At 34.7% G+C, this 15,473-nt stretch overlaps 1 protein-coding gene across 2 annotated transcripts in view; it reads left to right on the forward strand.

Annotated features, from left to right (window-relative positions):
* INTS6 (integrator complex subunit 6) overlaps positions 1-15,473 on the forward strand; it is an 89,608-nt gene that overhangs the window by 57,962 nt on the left and 16,173 nt on the right. For both annotated transcript variants that reach the window (XM_049647438.1, XM_049647437.1), the window contains 5 exons: positions 5,944-6,069; positions 7,475-7,629; positions 12,821-12,973; positions 13,130-13,262; positions 14,393-14,487. In XM_049647438.1, coding sequence (XP_049503395.1) covers positions 5,944-6,069; positions 7,475-7,629; positions 12,821-12,973; positions 13,130-13,262; positions 14,393-14,487 — 662 coding nt within the window. The remainder of the gene's footprint in view (positions 1-5,943; positions 6,070-7,474; positions 7,630-12,820; positions 12,974-13,129; positions 13,263-14,392; positions 14,488-15,473) is intronic.

The following is a 15,473-nucleotide window of genomic DNA, read 5'->3' on the forward strand; positions in this document are numbered from 1 at the left end:
AAAAATCCATTGATGAATGTCTGCGATCTGATTTGAATGGGGTTTAAAACTATTGGATCTGAAATGAATGGTCTTTTTCTCTACCCATATAGAAAGTGCTGGTATTTGAAGTTGTTAAACTTTTTTTCTTCTCTATAAAGATTACCAGTATTTACAAATGTGGCAGAATTATTTTCTGTGAAAAATGCAGAGAATTTTGAGAATCATCTCATCAACCATATAATGATCAATGCCTGGTTAAGTACTGTTTTCCCAAGAGGCAAAGAGAAAGCTGGATAGCAGGTTAGAGGACCAGGTAGAGAGGTCTTACCCATCTGGTCCCTGTGTTAAGTGAACAGTAATGATACTCTTGAAAGAAAATATGTAACAGACTCAGAACTTCTGTAATGTGGAATTGGTCAGCAGGTGGGTTAAATTCATACCGATAGGTATTGAGTGTCTACTGTGTATGAAACACTATCTTATGCTTTCAGACTTCAGTAGTGAGTATGACAGGCAACGGTATTCTTGCTTTCATGGAGCATTTTAGTTCTCACCTAAGGAATTTGATACTAAAATGTCCAGGTCTGGCATACCACTATTTCACCTGTGTCAGAGGCCTGTGACGTTATTAGTCTCCAGACACAGTCATAGCCAGCTGTATCAGTTTAAAGGAAAATATGAGATTTTATAATTAACATTTTAGGTACCTTTCTTCAATTCTGTGGGGAATTTGGAAATCTGCAAAATTCACAGACAAAACAGGTACCGTACCTACACAGATATGTAAAGTAGATAATTAGGAAGTTGTTTTCACATTATTAAATGTTCTTATTTATAGAAGTACTTTCTGGTGAACTCTTATAATTCTTTCAGTTTAATTTATATTAAAAAAAAAAAGTTATATACATACATCTTAAAGGGAAAACCTGTCTATCGAAATGTGAAAATTCACTGCTAACAATTCCTTGTGCATGGATAATATTTTTCAGTGACAGTCCCAATTGTTCTATGGGTAGATTCACATTTGTATTCAGAAAAGTTTAGTTTTTAGCCTTGAACTGACTTACTTGCTAAAATCCTGATACATCTATCTATCTATCTATCTATCTATATCTATATCTATATCTATATCTATACATAGATAGGTAGATAGATAATATAATTTTTTTTTTTAGTTCTAGTTTTTAATTAACAGATTGAAGTCCTTAAAGCTGTAATTAACACTTTTGCATTGGAAAATTTTTTACTATATATTATTTACTCAGAATTAGGGTAAAGTTATGGGACTATATGTACTGTAACTTTGGTCTCCTAGAATCAAGAATATTCAGAGTGTGAAATGAAGTGAGTGGTATAAGCAGAGAGGGTCTGCAGTGAACCTGAGAGATCATGTAGTGGTTAATATCCTTGCCTTTGGCAGTAATGTACTAAAGCTATTCTGCTTATTCTTTGAAAGGAACATCTCCAGATGAAGTCACCCTTGGTAATATCTTTCAATGACCCAGAAACCTTGGTCAGGAAAAGCTTCCCCAAATACATATCCTGAATGTCTCCTGATGTAGTGGTTTATTTGCCTCTTTTCATGCTCTTGCTATAGCAATAATGAGAAGCTGCTCAAATGCCACTCACCTTTTCATAGATCTGAATAATATGTATTCCTTTTTTATTATTTTAAAACGAAAGTTTTACTAACGAAAGTTTTGAGGATAAAGCACTAGAAAAGTAGAAAGAACAGAAAAGTTAAACCCACTAGTATTGCACTATCCAGATATATAATCACTACTAACAATTCCTGTGCATTTTTAAACTTAATGGTAAGAGTAGTGTATGTTCATTTATTTTGCCTTCATAGAATAATTCTTGTTTACTAGGGAAAAGTTGGAAAGAAATGTGCCTGTGTTGCCAAAATCATTAGTATTTTGTTATGTTTTCTATGTGTACTTTAAAAAAATTATATAATTGTCATTGTAAGCGATTTTCTTTTATTATCAGCTAATGAATGAGTATCCACTCTATATAACTGTTCTTGGTGCTGGAAATACAGCAGGAACAATAATAAGCAAAGGTTACTTTTTTGGACTGTGTGATAGATAAAATCATAAAATGAATAAACACTATTAGAGAGTGCTACTTACTATGAAGAAAATGTAGGGTAAGGGTGTAGAGAATAACTTGAGGCAGAGAATGAGTGTTCTTAGAAGGTCTTTTGAGGAGGTGACTTTTTTTTTTTTTTAAGCCATAAACCTAAAAGATACGCTTACCCCTCCTAGTTTGAATCAATTTAATATATTAGTTATCCTCGGAGATTATTATACTTGTTTAAAGAAATAAAACATTTATTTATTTTTTTAAGAGATTTTTTTTTTTTTTTAACGTTTATTTATTATTGAGCGACAGAGAGACACGGAGCATGAGCAGGGGAGGGGCAGAGAGAGGGGGAGACACAGAATCCGAAGCAGGCTCCAGGCTCCGAACTGTCAGCACAGAGCCCGATGCGGGGCTCGAACTCACGACCTGTGAGATCATGACCTGAGCTGAAGTCAGTTGCCCAACCAACTGAGCCACCCAGGTGCCCCAACAACATTTATTTTATAAATTACATTTGTATATCTCTAACCTTAAAGGTAAAGCCGCTTGTTTTAATAGAGATTAAATCAGTCTTAGTTGTGTCTTAAAAATATTAATCTCTCTAAACTTATTGTTACAGCATGTTCACTGAATCTTTATTGAGGTAGAACTGACCTACAGCGTATTAGTTTCAGGTATATAGCATAATGATTTGATATTTTATATATCGTAAAATGATCCCTCACAGTAAGTCTACTTAACATTCGAGCAAAGATCTGAATAATGGAGTAAACCATACAGAGAGATGTAGTAAGGGAAGGAACACACTCTGTATTTTGGTGAGCGGCAGGAAGGCTGATGTGAAGTAGAGAGTAAACAGGTGGGTTTAGGGCAGTAGGCAAAGGACAAATATTGAATAACCTTTTAGGCTATAATAAATATTGTTTATTTCCAAATATGACGAGAAGCACCGGGGGCTTTTTATATAGGAGGTGACATCTGATTTCTTTATCTGAAAGATCACTTCAGCTGTTGGATGAGAATATAGCGTAAAGTGGCAAGAATAGAAACAGAGAGGCTGGTTAAGAGATGACAGTACTTTGGTGTAAAGTGCCGGGTTTGTGGGTGGTGAGAGGTGGTCTGATGCAAAGGGGAACTAAGGATGAGGGCAGTGAGGGAAGAAAGAATGAAAGATGACCTGAATATTGGAGGTAAATGGCTATGACATGGACTGAGATGGCACACCAGGGAGAAGCAGGTTTGGAGGAGGTACAGGGCTATCAAGTCAAAAAATGCTCAATGGAGATGATGGTAGAAGCATTTTACAAAAATTGTGTAAGATTGTAGAGTAAATCAGTTTAACTTTCTTAGCCTCTACAAGGACTGTTGCTCAACTTACTGGAAATATTCTTTTTATCTCTTTTCCATTTGACTAAAATGCTGGTATAGTAGGCTTCTGTGGGAGAATATTTTTTTTCACTTTTGCCTTTAGACTCACTTTATTTAGTTTGATGTTTTTGTGGACTCTACACAACAATAAGTGAGCCAGCTTCTTGACTGTGAGGTATGTGCTTGTCTCACAAACATAAGCAGTGATCCTAGAAACTTATTGCTTCAATACAAAGGGTCGTACAGTACAAGAGATGAGTTTTGATCTAGAGAATAAAAGAAATATTACATAGGATATAGGCTTACTTTGTAAAGATGCCAAAATTTCCTATTTCCTCTTTAACTTTCAAAGGAATTAATGGATCTTTATTACTTGCCAGGAAACTTAAGTTTATTAGCTTTTTCTTTAATTTTAATAAAGTATCTTTTATACTAAGATTTTAACTCATTTACTCATATTTTTCTAATCACCAACCGATGATGACACAGGTTAGAAGAGCAGAGAGAATTGCTACAATTACACTTTAGAAACTTTTGTTTTTTTATGACTTCTTAGGAATATGCTTAAATTTAATGAAATAAGATATTCAGCCTTTATATGATCTTCTAAATACTTTGTATTAAGATGATCAGCCTTTCTATATATTGCTTTATATATGTTTGACTCAAAAATATTTTAATCTGCCAATTCTTTCAAATAAGTGTGGTTCCATTTAGGCATTCTTTTTAAAATACTAATTTCAGGGGCGCCTGGGTGGCTCAGTCGGTTAAGCGGCCGACTTCGGCTCAGGTCATGATCTCACGGTCCGTGAGTTCGAGCCCCACGTCGGGCTCTGTGCTGCCAGCTCAGAGCCTGGAGCCTGTTTCAGATTCTGTGTCTCCCTCTCTCTGATCCTCCCCTGTTCATGCTCTGTCTCAAAAATAAATAAAGTGTTAAAATACTAATTTCAAATTAACATCATGATTTCCAGGGAAAAGAGTATACCCAGATTAAAGTTTCTAATAACCTGTAAGGGTTTGACTCTTGGCTGTACTGCTGTTACTAATTTGGATAAATTAACCTCTCTGTGCTTTAGTTTTCTCACTTATAAAATGAAGAAAGTAACCCATACAGTTGTGGTTAGGATTAAATAAATTAATATGATAAAGCAAGTAGAATAGTGCCAGGCATGTAGACACTCAGTAATTGGTAGGTATTTTTATGATTACGACTATTATTATCGCATACAGGTAAGTTGTTTGTTATATGATACTTGTTTTTCTAAGTAGAGCTGACTCTGAGGATTTGAATCCTACTACTGCCTAATGTTTTCTGAGTAGCCTTTCGCAAATCACATGTTAAGTATAAACTGATATGAGCAATTTGATAGGTCAAATATAATCATATAACTGTATTTGGAAATAATTGATGGAATCAGAAAAAAGAGTAGGACTGTTTTCATAGTGAGGTTATTGCAGATAACATTGTAAGATGTTTGAAGGTTTTCAGCATTGGTTTGGATCAACACCTATGAGAGAAATATGATAACCAGTTACATATGTAATCATAAATATTATAGTGGTCACTTGAAAGGTGAAATTAATTTTAATATCTTTTAAGTCAATAAATAAAAATATTTCAACATGAAAATGATATTTAAAAATTATTGAAAGAGTTTACATTTTTCCTATTAACTTTACAAAATCAGGTGTATGTTTTATGGTTAGTATACATCTAAATTTGGACTTGTTATATTTCAAGTTCTCAGTAGCCATATATGGCTGATGATTACAGTATGGGACAACACAGCTCTAGATATATTTATTGAAAATCCCTGTTTAAGAGATCTTTTCACTAGTATTTTGTCTTAACCACTAGCATTTTAAATGCTTTGTACTAAAAATCCTATAGGTTAAAATACACAAAAGGGAAATTCATTTAAGATAGGTTAATTCCCAACTATGCAAACCAGATGAAATTCAGAAAAGCCCATGCTACCATCTATTTGTTAAAGTGCAAATGTTTAAAATATGCAATAATTTCCATCAGACCAATTAAATAATTATTGATTATCTGCCATGTGCTTAGCATTTATCTTAGTGATAATATTTTTGTTGAGCAGGAGTAAGATTTTGAAGGTTAGTTATTAGATGTTGTGTATGTGTATGAAAGATAAATTGGTAACAGTTGGGAGATAATTTTATAAATGCATTTTAAGTTATATTTTATATAATATGCATATATACTACATATATAAGTATATAATGTGATTTTTTTCATTGTTTGTTCAGACCAAATTTCTATTTTCTGTATACCTATATTTAGAAGAAAAAGTTTACATACTCTCATAAAATGGAATTGTTGGTGGATTAAAAATAACTAGTTTTCTTCGTTTTTCCATAAGATCATGAAATAAAGTCAAACTTTACCATTGAACTTTTGTTAATAGTATCAGAAACCTCACTATGGTTCTGTCTTGCTGAAGGTAGAAATTTCTGCAACTAACTTTATTCTTTTTATCTCAGGCCGTTCATACTCTGTATGTTCTCCAAGAATGCTTAATCAATGTCTGGAGTCCTTGGTACAGAAAGTGCAAAGTGGGGTGGTAATAAACTTTGAAAAAGCAGGACCAGATCCTTCCCCTGTAGAAGGTATTATTATACTTTTCTTATAGACATTCTAAAGTTCATCATTGAACTAGAACTGAAAAATTACCATGATTTGGCTTTAAGATGGACAAGGTCAAATTGTTGAGATGACAAAATGGCTATTGGTAAAGAGGGAAAATTAAACAGGAAAGTCAAGGTGAACCGATAGTGGTTCAGTAGCATCACTTTTTTATATTGATTGTTGATAGCCTGAAATTTTTATAGGAGTCGAAAACCTTATTAACCATTTGCAGATTAGCCACCTTATATTTCCTTTTTAGGAAAAAGTGTGCCACTTTGCTTCTCCCCAGCATATATGCTTCTCCTGTGTCCCATAACTCACAAGAGTGTTCAATCCTAGGTGTTTATTTCCTTAGCTGCATTTTGTAAGGATCAAACTGGTCAGAAACAAATAAACGGTTTGTGTGGTTACAAAAATGAGAAACTAGCCTTTGCCATTAAGCTGGACTCTATTAACTCTAGTTAAGCCCCACCTGACTTTATTTTAATATTCTGTTATCATGAACTATTTCTATAAGCTAGAGGGCATAAGGGGTTACACTAGAACCAACGGACAGCTTATATCTGGGACCCTGTATGTAGTATGGCATTGCTTAGAACAAGAATTAGAAAGTCGTTAATGACACCTGGCAGAGGTTGTCCACTACAGTGGGTAACTGGGAGAAGAGAAAAGTCATAAAGATAAAAAAAATGGGTACTCTCAGAGGAGGATTATAGGGAAGGAGCAGAAGATGGTAAGATTATAGAAATTATGTCACTGTCTCTGGTTTAAATAAACAAGCTTTTTCTTTAATTGAATTCTTAGACATGGAATGTATTTTTGAATTATATTAATATTTGGCTTAGCGTTAGGCACCAAGTAAATGTTTATTGAACTGTTGAAGACAGTTGCTATTTTGCTAGAATAATTTTAGATTAAAGGTAGGTGCTTTGTATCTGGATTTGCATATTAAATTTTTTTTAGTTAAATAGGCTTTAGTTAAAATGATTTGAAAGAAATATTCATTTAGCAGTATTTACCTAGCATTTACTAAGCTAAGAATGATGATGAAGAGATTGGGTGTTTGCCCTTATCATCTGGTAGGGAAAACCTATCATTCATTAAACAAGTATTTACCATAAAGGAGGTTTTACATATTCTGACTCGGCAAGCAAAGGATACTGTGGGACCTCCTTTCAAATGTTGAACTCATAGTTGGAATTTGCAGAATTTACTCTCTCATGAATTTTAATATAAATGTTAAGTAGTCATGATAGTAGAACCATTCAAGAAAAATGAGAAAACTCAGACATTTTCATTAAGCAACGTAACAGTGGATATAATTTAACTTTTTTGCTTTTTTCCTTATTGACATATGCTTTCTTTGTCTGCATTTCTTTGCTACAGATGGGCAGCCAGATATATCAAGGCCTTTTGGATCACAGCCCTGGCATAGCTGTCACAAACTCATATATGTGAGACCAAATCCTAAAACTGGGGTTCCTATAGGTCATTGGCCCGTTCCAGAATCTTTTTGGCCAGATCAGAATTCTCCAACACTAGTAAGTACCTGAGAGACTGTGACTTTGTAATAGTAACCATTTAACTGCTCTTTTTTTTTTTTTTTTTTTAAAGATTTTTCATTTTGAGAGAGAAAGAGAGAGAACACATGCGTGGCGGGGGGGAGGGGGGAGGGGTATGGCAGGCAGAGAGAGAAGGAGACTGAGAATCCCAAGCAGGCTCCGTGCTGTCAGCGCAGAACCAGATGTGGGGCTCGAACTCCTGAACTGTGAGATCATGACCTGAGCTGTAGTCAGATGCTTAACCCGCTGAGCCACCCAGGTGCCGCTTAACTGCTTTTCATACTAGTTTTAAGAACTGCTATCAAAGGGGTGGCTAATTTATTGGAATTAGACAATGTTCAAAGTGCTATGGTAAGCTGTTACTTGATTTCGTACACTGTATTGTTATGAAGTAGTAGGAAAAAAAGGTGTCTGTTTTCTTTAGAATCTAATACTATGCTTATGTTTTTATGATTGGCATCTGGATGCAAAATCATAGATGGAACAAGAGTTTCTCTTTGATCTCTAAATATAATATAATGTGAGGGCTTGTCTCTAGGACACAATTTAGAATTTAAATGAAAGTTTAGAAAATAGTTCCAGTTGTTTGTTTGTAATCTTTTAGGACGTAGTCTTAGAAATTCATGTAGACTTTCATGGTTTTAGGTTATGTTCAGTGTTCTCATTCAGAAGTTTAAGGTAGAAATGACTTTCTAGTCTTGTTTACATGAATTATTTTTAGAAACAGTGGGGCTTATTGAATGATCATTGTGAATTATCAGTATTCACTATATGGTTCTTATAGTGATAGGATAACCTTATGTAAATTAATATCTATTCGGTGTTGTTAATACACTGTTTTTTCAGATCAACATTTTTTTCTGGTATCTGAAGGTTTATAGGATACTGTGTGGGAGAACATGACAGTAGTTCTTTGCTATTACCCTTAGAAGATAGGAACTGTATTTCAAAGATCATGAAGCAGTTTTAACAATGTTTCATGCAGTTATCATACATGAATTAAACTGAACCCTTTCTGAAACCTTTATACTTCATTATTTTATTTTAATTCTAGTTAACATACAGTGTTATATTAGTTTCAGGTGTGCAATATGGTGAGTCAGCACCTCCATACATCACCCTGTGCTCATCACAGTGCTCTGTTTAATCTCCATCACCTATTTGACCCATCCCCTGCCGACCTCCCCTTGTAACCATCAGTAATTGAGAGTGCTTCTTGATTTGTCTCTCTTATTTTTTTCCTTTTGCTTCTGTGTTTTGTTTCTTAAGTTACACATGAGTGAAATCATACGGTATTTTGTCTCCCTCTGATTTATTTTGCTTAGCATAATATTCTCTAATTCCATTCATGTTGTTGCAAATGGCTGAATAATATTCCATTGTATTTATATACCACATCTTCTTTATCCATTCATCTATCGATGGACACTTGGGCTGCTTCCATATTTTGGCTGTTGTTGATAATGATGTTGCACTGGGGTGCATGTCTCCCTTCGAATCCGTATTTTTGTGTCCTTAGGGTAAATACCTAGTAGTGCAATTGCTAGATTGTAGGGTAGTTCTAGTTTTCACTTTCTGAGGAACCTCCATACTGTTTTCTACAGTGGCTGTACCAGTTTGCATTCCCACCAAGAGTGCACAAGTTGAAACCTTTATACTTTAAACCTATATCAATTCTTCAGGGTACTTTTTACTTTTACTCTATACAGGTCTGTAAAGTGAGATTTACTTTATTTAGTAGGGATTTAATGAAGTAATACATGAAATTAAGGCTTTATAAATTTTAGTGAAGTATCTTCTTTATTCCTTTCCTTGTTCTGATTGAATCATCATAGTTTTAAAATCTGGCCTTTATAGATAAACTCTTAATTTCTTTTGTCATTTTACTTTCCCTTTGGGTGTCCATTCAACTTTCATAGAACAGATATTGTGTTTGTGTCAAATATTGCCTTGTTGGTTATTCATTCTATTGTGTATATGTGTAGTACTTGTTAAGTCCTAATAGAAGGAAATCCAAAACCAGTGTCACAAGCATAATCTGTTAATACTGCTCTAATGGCCTATTGCAAATTGTTAGAGGATTTTTAAGTGTGGGTAGGATTTCAGTTGGGGAGGAAACAATGTGAGAAAAAGTATGGAAGTAAAAAAGAACAAGGTGTATTTAGAGGAGTGAGAAATAGCAGAGTATAGGTGGGTCATACCATGTATGTGGGACATTGAGAATACTATTAAATAAACCAAAGTACTCACGACTTTAAATGCATGGTTAAGGAATTTGAGCTTTTCTCATTGGGGTTCACAGAATAAGTGAAGATGTTTTTAACAGAGTGATGCTGTAGGAAATTTAATCTGGTGGTTGTCACATGCAGCAATATTAGGAGATGAGTTGGAAAGAAAGCAGGTTATCTAGAGGGCTATTGCTATGATTCACGTAAGAGATGTTGAGAGTTTGAATTAAGATGATGGAAGAGAGAATCATAAAGAGACAATATTGGAAAGCACTGGCAAGATTTAGTACTGAAGGATATATTAGTGGGGAAATGAAATTTTTATTAATAGTATTCAAATAAGATGCAATGATACTAAAATTAAATGTGAGTTATTAGCAACTGGTTCTGAGTTTTTATTTTTTGTTTTGTTTAAAACAAAAATTGTTTTTTTTAAACCAAAATAAATAGATTTTTTCATTTTTTTATTTTTATGTTTTGAAAGATACCTACTTTTTTTTTAGGTTCATTTATTTATTTTGAGAGAGAGGCAGTGGGGGCAGGAGAGGGCAGAAAGAGAAGGAGAGAGGGAGAGAGTCCCAAGCAGGCTCCGCATTGTCAGCACAGAGGCTAATTCGAGGCTCAAACCCACAAACTGTGAGATCATGCATGACATGAGCAGAAACCAAGAGTCTGACTGAGCTACCCAGGTGCCTCTAAGTAGATGTTTTTTAATGTTCATTTATTTATTTTGAGAGAGAGGGAGAGAATCCCAGGCAGACTCTGCACTGTCACTGCAGCCCAGAGTAGGACTGGAACTCACCAACGGTGAGATCACAACCAGAGCCAAAATCAAGGGTCTGTCACTTAACTGACCGAGCCACCCAGCCGCCCCTGGTTCTGAATTGAAATCACGGTTCCACGAGTTATTAGCTGTGAGTTTGGTCTGTTATCTTCTCTAAGCCTCAATTTCCTGTCTGTTAAATGGAGATAATAGCTCCTATCTCATGGGATTGTTTTGGGGATTAAATGAAGTAACAAATGCAAACTTTTCTTTGTCACGTTCTGGAAGACACCCTCTCTCACCAACACACATTGTTGCTCTTGGATCTCAATATTTTAATCCAAAAAGATAAGTGACTTTTATGGACTGATTCAGTAAGATATGTGTCAGTTACATGCAAGATACAGGAGCACAGTATGAGTAAAACGATGGTGCTTACCTTCTAAAACGATGGCATCTTGCCATTCCATAGGAAGGTCAGACTTGTAACTGTAAACACAGTACACTACAGTGTGCTAACTGTGCAAGAGGGATGGAGCAGAGCCGAGAGGAGGTGATGCCTAAATGCCTGGTATGTCCTGGGAGTGTAGGGCAAGAAAGGGTGTCAGGGAGAAAATCTCTGAGACATTTTACTTGCCAGTTCAGACTTCAAGACTTAGTTTGTTTGCCAATATGCAAGGAAGAAAATAATAAAGCTGCCAGGGATGACATGAAAGCAGGAGTATGAGAAGATGATCTACTTGCGTAACTTGCAAGTCCGTTTGGCATGGCTGGAGCGTGGGGTGTACACGGTGTGCGGTGGTTGAAGGCAGATGGGGACCGGATCATCAAGGCTCTTTGTATCTGATGTTTAGAGAAAAGAGTCTGGGTCCTATTTTTAGGTGATTAGCTTGCTACTTTTACCAAATAATTGCAGATAGGGAAATGACATGATCATATTTATATTTTGTGGCTATGGGATTGATTGGAGGGAGCTAATTAGGGCCATGAAAAATAAGTAGTTGTACTAGTCTAGTCTGAGAAATGATGATGGCATAAATTAGAATACTAAGAAATAAAAGATAAATTTCTAGAGAGTGAGAATTTAGTACTGACAGAGGGCAGTAACTAAATACTGAGCACCGGCCAAGTTGATGTGTTCTGCCTCGTGGTTTAGAATTTGCGGGATTTTATCTAGGCCTTTGTGATAGTTAAATATGGAGGATAAAGAGATGTTAAGGATAACCAACCCCTAGGTTTTTAGAACAGGTTTTGTAGCTTAGGGGAGAAGTAACGAATTGCATAATAATGTATTTGAGGGACTTTTGTCTAGTAGGCAGTTGGAACATAAGAGAGGTGAGAGAGATCCGGTCCCAACACGGTGGATTGGGACCCACCAGGGCGTAGGTAGTAATGGAGTAATAAGAGTCTTTCATACTGTGAAATTTCAGGTTATTTCTTCAGAGCTTACATTTCCTTCAATTGGTGAGATTTTTAGGAAGGAGACTATTTGGCGGGCAGGGATTCTAACATGTCTTTTTTTTCCTTTAAGGTATTTTGGTTTTTTGTACTTTTAGATCAGGTTCTCCAAAGTAGTGTGTATATACCACAGAGGTAACCAAATGGTCTACTGGAATAGGGAAGGAAAACATTAGAACTTCTTTTAATGTATATTTTTCTCCTAATTTTAGTATTATTTTGGTATATATCTTATTACATACTTATACGTTAATTTACAGATAATTTATAAGTAAATGTGTATATGTCCTAATATATATTCAGCAATTTTTACTGACCACAAGGTCTATTATCAGTTTGGAAGCTACCACTCCATACAAGAAATTAAATTGCTACAATTGAGAACTTACTAAGGTTTCTGTACTTCAGTTGTTTCCTAGATGTGACAATTTATGAGTACTCACTTATTCCAAAATTTTGCACTTCTGACAAATTTGATTTTACCACCTAAAAAGATTTTTATGCTATATATAAATGGTTTGTCTTTTTTTGGTGAGTATTATATAAAATTTAAGCATTACATTTTAAAGTATTTTCTTTCAGCTTTAATAGTGTAGTCAGTAGTAAATTAAACTAACCAGCAAAATTGAGGACTTGAGTAAATTTTGATAGCGAGGGATATGGAAAATGAGTTTGTTCTGGTATTTTGTGTAAATAGTAATAATAAGACTTTCCTCTCTAGCCACCTCGTACATCTCATCCTGTAGTGAAGTTTTCCTGTACAGACTGTGAACCGATGGTTATTGACAAATTGCCTTTTGACAAATATGAGTTGGAACCTTCGCCACTGACTCAGTTTATCCTGGAAAGGAAATCTCCTCAAACATGTTGGCAGGTGAGCTGAGCAACTACAGTGACCTAAAAATTGAAGTTGGATGTGTTTTTTTTTTTTTTTTTTTTTTTTAAAGTTAAAGTTAAATTGAATCAATGGTTTCAATTACATTCTGTAAAGGTTATTAAATGTGAAGTTTCAACCACTCCCTTTTAACAGGTATATGTGAGCAATAGTGCAAAATACAGCGAGCTCGGTCATCCCTTTGGTTACTTGAAAGCCAGTACAGCACTGAACTGTGTCAACTTATTTGTGATGCCTTACAATTACCCCGTCCTCTTGCCCCTTCTAGGTAAGTCACTCGTGTCCCATTCTCAGTGGCTCAGCATACATACTGATTTTCCTAAAAACAAAGATTGGGAACATGTCTTTGTAAGTTCTCATGTTTTGTGGAAATTAACGGAACTGTTGTTAATACTCTGAAATATCGAACCTATCTAAGGTTGTTTTATAGCAACCTGTGTATGTTTGTGGTAAATTAAAAGTCAGTGTCAAAACACCTTTGATTCTACAAACTATTGAAGATACTGTGTTTTAAATCTTTAAGTATTCCAAGTTTTCTACAAGTTAGCTTTCTTACATAGTGAGAATTGGTAATAGAGGCTTTGTATTTGGTAAATAAGGATTTTTGTAGAAGCATATATTTATAGATCTGAATGTATTTTCTTTCTAAGAATGTATCTATAATTTTCATTTGGCACATACTTGTCTATTTATTTTTTTTAGAGAGAGAGAGTGTGCATGTGAGTGGGGGAGAGTGACAGAGGGGGACAGAGAGAAAGGAAGAGAATCTTAAGTAGGCTCCATACTCAGCACAGAACCTGACATGGGACTTGATCCCAGGACCTTGGGATCATGACCTGAGCCAAAATTAAGAGTCGGACGCTCAACCAACTGAGCCATCCAGGCACATATTTTTTAAATGAATGAATGTGTTCCAATGATATAATAAAAGCCTAAAGTTAGTTTCTGGGGACCCTCTGGCTATAATTTTTGAGCAGTACTGTTGGAGAAGACTTCTATGCATGGAACCACTTCAGATTTAAATATTATCGTCAAAAGAAAATTTATAGTCAAAATATTAGTAGGTATATTTTATTGAAAACATTGTGTACACTTTGTTTCTGTCCTCAAATCTGTTTTATGTTGAGGTCTAGATAGTGTACAGATTTTCTTGTGTATTATCTGATTCTACCTTTATTTCATGAAATATTAGATCATGATTAGCATCTTTTTGTTTTTAAAATGGTATTACTGCTCAATGGCAGAACCAAAATTTTGCCACTATTAATTTTGTTAAAAATTGATGTCTGATATGTTACTCTCTTACAAATAAAAAAGCAGTGTTTAAAAATGAAACGTGCTTGACTTGATTTTCGTGTCTGAAAAAAATGATGATAGTTTGTTCACATTCATTTATAGATGACTTGTTTAAAGTACATAAAGCAAAACCAACATTGAAGTGGAGACAGTCATTTGAAAGTTATTTGAAGACAATGCCTCCCTACTATCTTGGGGTAAGAATGTGATCGTTAAAAATAGAACTTGTTACAAAATTTTACATTATGCTTATAGTTTACTTGTATTTACTGCTGTTATAGAATGTATAGAATATATAAATGTCATGAAAATTGAGTGTACAAATGACCGATAAAGATGTAATGGGAAAGAAAGGTTTCAGTGATTTGTGGAATAATGATGATGGCAGTGATAATGACGATGAGAACATGTATATAATGCTTACCTTAGGCCTGATATTATGCTAAGTATTTTACCTCATTTAGTTTATATGGTAATCCTTCAAGGTAGAGATCATCATTCCTATTTCATAGATGAGGAAACTAAGGTATTAAAAGATTAAGTAATTTGTCCAAGGCTACTTGTGTGGGAGACTGGAATTTACTCGCAGGCAGCCTGGCTTTTAGAATAGCTCCAATTGTTGTACTGCCTTGTTAGATTGCAGTTTTATAATTATTATTCCTTAAGGGTACAGAATAGTTTTGTTGCATTATTCCCTAAATCTCTAAAAACATGTTTTTAGGTAGATAAGTATATATTCTTATAGACTCCTATTTTTAGAACCACGAGATTGTGACTACAGTTGACCCTTGAACAACACAGGTTTGAAGAGGATAGGTCCACTTGTATGTGGATTATTTTCAATAAATATAATGGAAAAAATTTTTTAGACATGTGGCAATTTGAAAAACTCTCAGATGAATCGTATAGCCTGAAAATATAAAAAAAAAATCAAGATAAACCTCAGTGTTACTGTAAGAATACAGTCTATAATACATATTGCACAGAAAATTTGTGTGAATTGATTATGTTATTAGTAAGGCTTCTGGTCAATAGCAGGCTATTAGTTAACTTTTTGGGGAGTCAAAGTCACCTGCGGATTTTTTATTGTGCAGGGGTTGGCACTCCTAACCCCGATGTTGCTCAGTGGCCACCTGTACTTAACAACCTAGTGTATCACAGTAGGTAAGACCGTAGTGTATAT

This window comes from Panthera uncia, assembly GCF_023721935.1.
Source record: "Panthera uncia isolate 11264 chromosome A1 unlocalized genomic scaffold, Puncia_PCG_1.0 HiC_scaffold_16, whole genome shotgun sequence".
NCBI classification, from domain to species: Eukaryota; Metazoa; Chordata; class Mammalia; order Carnivora; family Felidae; genus Panthera; species Panthera uncia.